Here is a 6,000-nt window from a genome sequence, read left to right as displayed (position 1 = left end):
TAGTATACTGTTCGTGCTGCATCATCATCAGGAATATCAACATCCTCATCCTCATCATGAGCATCCTAATCCCAATCTCTGGCGGTTTTTTGTTAATCAAATTGGCTTTTGGCTCGGCTTAACTGGCTCGATCCCTTGGGCGAGTGATGGGGCGTATGCGTAATATTCACTTTTATGGCCCAATCACACACATTCTGTTGCTTCTTTTGTGCTCGGTTCAATCAATGCGTGTGTGTGCGTGCGTATGGGTGTGTGTGTTTGTATTAAATACAATTGATTTTTTTCTGATGCGTTTACGCGATAAAGGCTCCAAAAATGCTTTTATGTTTATTCATACCTGCCATGCCACCAAGGAAACGATTCGGCCTTAGAAACCCAACACCACCCATTCTCAATTTACCCCCTTTGGATTACCCTTTTCCGCACACACACACACATGCAAGGCAGATGACAGGCGTGTTGTTTTCTCCAACATTTTTGCATATTTCTTATCAGAGTTTCTGCTAATTCAACATTTTCGTTCAACTTTTGGCCACGCAGTTCCCGGGATACAACCTCTTGTCGAACGCTTTATATGCTATTTTATTTAGATGCTTGATTAACATCCGCCATTTCGTTGACTTTGTAAATAAGCTGAATATACTTACATTTTGTGTGGGGAAAAATAAATATTTTTTGCCTTAAAGAAATCCCCTTTGGTGGGGTGCTAAAATTGTTCATTTGAATTTGCTAGTATAAGTCCCAGCCTTTTATTCTGGCTTTTTTAAATTCCTAAGCAGGTTGAGAGAAAGACACCTTGTTTGTACTTCCATTAGCCAAATATTTGAATTCCGTAATAGCAGAATATACTTTAAGGGGCACTGCTGCTGAAATTTTGTATTTCACTTTTGACAGATAGAAAACCTTCGGGAATGTTGCAACCACATGGTTCGAGTAGGTTGTTAAAGCAGATCGAGACATAGACACGCCCGACTTACTTAAATTATTATAATTGTTATTATAATTAGTAATAATTGGAAAAAAAAGATAGGACGGTATTGGCTTAAATTTATTTTCCTTTGTGAAACGAAAATTTGGAATAACAAATAGGAAAATAGAGGAAAGAAGAAAATAAGAGCATTTTTTACATTTTACGGAGTAGATTTTAGGCAAAACATAAATTCAACTTGATTGTTACTTTAAACAATTGATTCCCATGGATAAAATCCCTGAATCTCTGAATGAATCGCCATAGTAGCTCCCTTGTTGCATAGGCAATGATTGCATTTCTATATGAATTATGCAGCGCAACAGGACCAAAAATCTGGGGGCAGGGGCGGCGTGGGGACTGTAGTTACTTAATCCTGCCAGAGCTGGCTACGAAACATCTTTCAATATAAATTTCAACGGCTTGTCAAGCTGTTTCCTGCAAAATGCCGCTGGCAACTGTAATGGCTTCGTTGGTCCTTCGTCCTGGGGCCGCCTCCCTCCCCCTGACTGTGCAATCCTCCGGCCAGAGGAGTCCAGTGTCCTGAGTCCGGCTTTTGCAGGCGTTGTTGTCCTCGTCCTCGTCGTCGTCGTCGTCGTCGTCTCTATTACATTACTGATTGTTTTCGTATGTGTGTCCTGCCATTTTGCCAACCCGCTCCATCCACTCGTCCGACTTTCAGTCGTAATTCTGCAATATTTTGCTCTTCTTTTCCCATCAATCCCTGGCTGCGCGTGTGTGTGTACATGTGTGTTATTCCAACTGTCGTTTACCATTCATTCTGGATAAATACAAAATGAAGATGATCCTCCGGGAGCTTTAGTTATTCAATTTGAAATGTAGTAAATTTAATCTAGCAAACAACCGTCGCGTCCAGCTTTCTCTCTGTGAAATTCCCAATATTGCCTTGGCCTCCCACTGACCCAAGTATACCTATAAAGCACGTTACAACTTCTGGACCGAGCCAACGATTTACTATTTGGGCACAGAGCAAAATTGGCAGACACATTTTAAGGCGATTGGCAATTTCGGCGTGCGACTAATTCCACCGGCAGAGTGGGTTGGCATACCATCGCAAAATTATTGCTGATGCTAAAATTTGTAACATTACATTTGTTTGCTTAGCGTCGAATTTCATTTGATTTGCTAAGTTGTTTTTTCAGTACCACGATGTTCAGGGTAAAAGGGTATCCTAAATTAATTGAATAGTATGAAGCAGTTAGTGGGTAGTGTATTAAACACTTCCTTATCAGAACCACTAACCGAGTCGATCTGACCACGTCCGTCAGTCCGTCTGAACGTTCAGATCTCGGAATTATAATGAATTATAGGGCAAGAAAGTTAAGATTACACGTAATTGATACGTATTATACGTACTATAGCTGTTCTAGATGCTCTCTAAGGACCAGAAACCTCACAAACCTGTCACGCCCATAGTTTTGAAAAACGATTTAATTTTTTTTCTTTACATTTTCGAGTACGTACTGGAATTATTTTCGAAGCGAAATTAGTTCCAAGGTACACCAGTTAACCTCGCAGAACGCTGTGACTGCGTGTTAATATTTTCGCAGTCCTAAAAGAGACAATATTTCTTCTACGTGTGTCATTTCCTTTGGCTGCGCTTCGCCACACGGTGTGTGTTTGTTGGCCTCCCAAGTTTTTTCTTTCACAGTATGTTTGTGTGCCAAATCCCCGCTGGAGCTTCAAGATTCGAAATCTATCTATTTTGCCGTGTCTCGGGCTCGGTCTCCTGCCCATGTCCTGCTGACAGGCTCAGTCACACAAGCGGACAGTTGGCATTTTTATGCGACTCCCTCCTGTCTGCACTCTGTCGCTCAGTCGCAGTGTTGGTGTATTGGTGTATTGGTGTATTGGTGAGTTGGTGTGTTGGTGAGCTGGTGAGTGTCCTTCTGGCTGTTTCTCATTGCGTTTCCCAAATGCGTTTTGCCGCCTTTGGCACCCGTGAAAGTGTGTGTGTGTGTGTGTGTGTGCAGGCTGGCTTGTTTACCCGTTTGAGTCGAAAGCCTGGCACTGCAACCAGTACACAGGAAGAAATTAGGCTTAAGTGTTGCTTCTGTAATTAGTATAGGATGGTCAGAAGCGGTTTCTAGCCCATAAGGAGCTCAATCATTTCGAAAGTAAAGACAAAGTGTATATTGCTCTCCAACAGAAAGAGTAAATAACCAAAATCGCTCTTTAAACTATTACAATCAGATTGATTTGCGCGAGCTGCGAAATTGTTCTGTGTGTAGGTCTCCCACATTTAGCCACCTCTTTCCGGCATGTTTGTTTGCTCATCTTGTTTGCCTACTGCTGCCTATTTATCTTTTCCACATCCAGCATTTGGCTTTGGGTTTCCCTCGAGCTGCTTCACCCACCTTGCCACTTCCCCGCCTCTCCTGCTGCCGCCACTTTGGTATTGCTGCATTATCTTTCAAATGGCATATTTATAGGATTTCGCTTGCTTTCCTCGAGATCAATGCACACTGCCCTGCATGTATGTATGTATGTATGTACATATATACAGATATATAAATCGGAATCTGGGGAAGCAGGCACATAGTTTATTGGCAGTGGCTCAGTGCGCCTGATGCGCATTTCCTCAATCAGCTCGTCAGCCGTCCAGCATCGGCAAACAGTTAAACAAACCCGGCCAAAGGGACACATTCGCTGGCCAAAAAGCACGTTGTTGAGTTCCGGGCCAGGGAACGAGACCAGGAGCACGGCTAGGCCGGCGGCCAAGTCCCGAAACTGGGTTACACTTGGCCGCACAGTGGTGAAAATGGCTGAATGGTGTGAACTTGAAATACTCTGCGAGTATTGTGCATCTTGGTTGGGATATAACAGACGTATGAACACTAATTCGTTTAACTTATATTGCTCAACCAACTCACATCTGCCGCATATATTGTTATAGAGTAGGAAAAACACTTGTTTTTTGGCAACATATCCACTGAAATATAAGAAAAACAAGGCAATATTAAGAAATATTAAGAAACCATTCAACTCAGGCGAGTCGGGCATTTCCGCACTTAAGCCCACTGTGCCCGTTCGACTTTCAGCCACTTTGTCTGTCTGCCCTCCCTGGCTTCGATACACAAACTTTTACTTAACCATTTCGAACACAGTAAATTCATTTTCTCAATTGCCTCTCGCCGATGTCGCTATCGCCGGAGATTCGCTTGCTTTTCCTTCTCGGCCGTCGTCCTGGGCCATATTTTATTTGTGTTTATTTGTATGCATGTGTAAATATTTTATTTTCCCTTGATTTTTATTATATTTGTACGACGCTGTCCGGCCTGCTGAATTGCAATTCCCATTGACCTCACATTCAGTTTTCAGTGTTTTGTGTTTTATGGCGAGAAATCAAGGCGCGTCATACGGCGCGATTGAATGAGGAATGCCGCGTGGCCGGCATTTAATCAGCTAAGAGAGAGGGGAAAGTAAAACGATGCTTTCGATTGTCGCCGCTTGCATGATTTTTCCGTTAAACTATGACGGAAAATTCAATTTCCCACGTCCCCAAATCCACGCCGCTTTCAGGCGTGGACTCGCTACCGCAATCCGCACACCAAACGAGGTAATGGGTATGGGTCGGCCACGCCAATGGAAATGCTAATTGGTAATCCATACCCGCCGAATCGGAATGCGAATGTGAATGTAAATGCGGATGCGGATGCGGATCCAGATGCGGAGGGAGGTGCGGAAAAGTTCGTACTTTCTCGCAGCTCGATTTCTCCGAGATATCTAATGCGAGCACTCAAAAGCATTCGACCAGATACTAATGCTTCACATCGCGCACAATGGGTTCATTATTGGAGAAGAGGGAAAATAATACAACAGTTTTGCGCACTCTGTTCACTATTGTGCTGGAAATATAGTTTCGACACTTATATAATTTGCTAGTTTCTTGATAATGAAATTAATTGTAAACAAGGCAACTACTAAGAATGATTGGATTAATTGTTTTTGTCCCTTCTGTTCTGAGCATACATCTGAGTCACTGACATTTTTGGGAGGTTCTGTGATAAGAGGACAGATACCCACCGTGGCTATTACTTTAGCTGAATCCACTCCCAGTCGTAACGCTGTTATTCACTTCTACCAAGCAACCTACTGAATCATTCATGTGGCCCGTTCGCATGCCAAGTTAATAGCAACTTGTGATCGAACGCATTAAATCAGAACTCGCTTATATGCTTGGATGCGCTGAAACACCTTTTAATTTAACGCCGACTTTTTATTATCATTACTATGCTGGATTTATTAACTCGAGGTGTACTACACTCGGCGGAAAGGACCAAAGAACCCACACCCACACAACCCACGCGATTAGGGAAACGAACAGAAGGTGGCCACGGAATTATCTATCAAGCTCGTGCGAATCTTGGTGGATGTGGGTTTTGCTTTTCGGACGGGCCACCATGAATTATTTATTTGTGCGGACATGAATTATTGTTATGAAGTTTATTGCAAACAAATTGCGTCCTGGGACAGTGGAAATCAATAGCAAATAAATAAAAGAGCCAACAGTTTTTGTGGCTTTCGCTGAAACAACAGTACGGAGGGTGGCTCGGTTTGGCTAGGTATTCCCAGCCTGGGTGGTTTGGCGGTTCGGTTCGGTTATAGGATGGTCAGGATACGTATACGGGCGTGTCCTGACCGTGTCCTGGCCGTGTCCTGGCCGAGGAGAGTTATGTTTGAGCAGACAACAATGGCAGATGATATACCCGCAGCCCCTCTCCGCACCGTAATCCCCACGGCGTTTTGTGGGCAAAGCCATCAACAACATGCACAGGATATGGCTGAGCGCTGCGGGCGATTCATGAAATTTAATGAACCAGGGCGTGGAGCGGAGCTCGGGCTGTTCGGCGACCCGGAGGCTTCGGAGTAACCACCATTGGTGCTCCACTCGCGGCGCTACACGGCGGAAAATGGAAAAAATAGGAGACAAATACATATGGCAAATTTAAAGATTTTCCGGGAGAGGTGCAAAGCTGAATGTGATAAGTGTAAGAGGTTTGTTAAGCCCA

The 6,000-nt window shown here is 43.7% G+C and overlaps 1 protein-coding gene across 1 annotated transcript in view; it reads left to right on the top strand.

Moving 5' to 3' along the window:
• Positions 1 to 4,579: 4,579 nt before the first annotated feature.
• LOC122624977 overlaps positions 4,580 to 6,000 on the top strand; it is a 62,256-nt gene continuing 60,835 nt past the window's right edge. The window contains exon 1 of the mRNA XM_043804786.1: positions 4,580 to 4,667. Coding sequence (XP_043660721.1) covers positions 4,580 to 4,667 — 88 coding nt within the window. The remainder of the gene's footprint in view (positions 4,668 to 6,000) is intronic.

This window comes from Drosophila teissieri, chromosome X, assembly GCF_016746235.2.
Source record: "Drosophila teissieri strain GT53w chromosome X, Prin_Dtei_1.1, whole genome shotgun sequence".
Classification (NCBI taxonomy): domain Eukaryota; kingdom Metazoa; phylum Arthropoda; class Insecta; order Diptera; family Drosophilidae; genus Drosophila; species Drosophila teissieri.
This window is presented reverse-complemented; position numbering and strand designations above follow the sequence as displayed.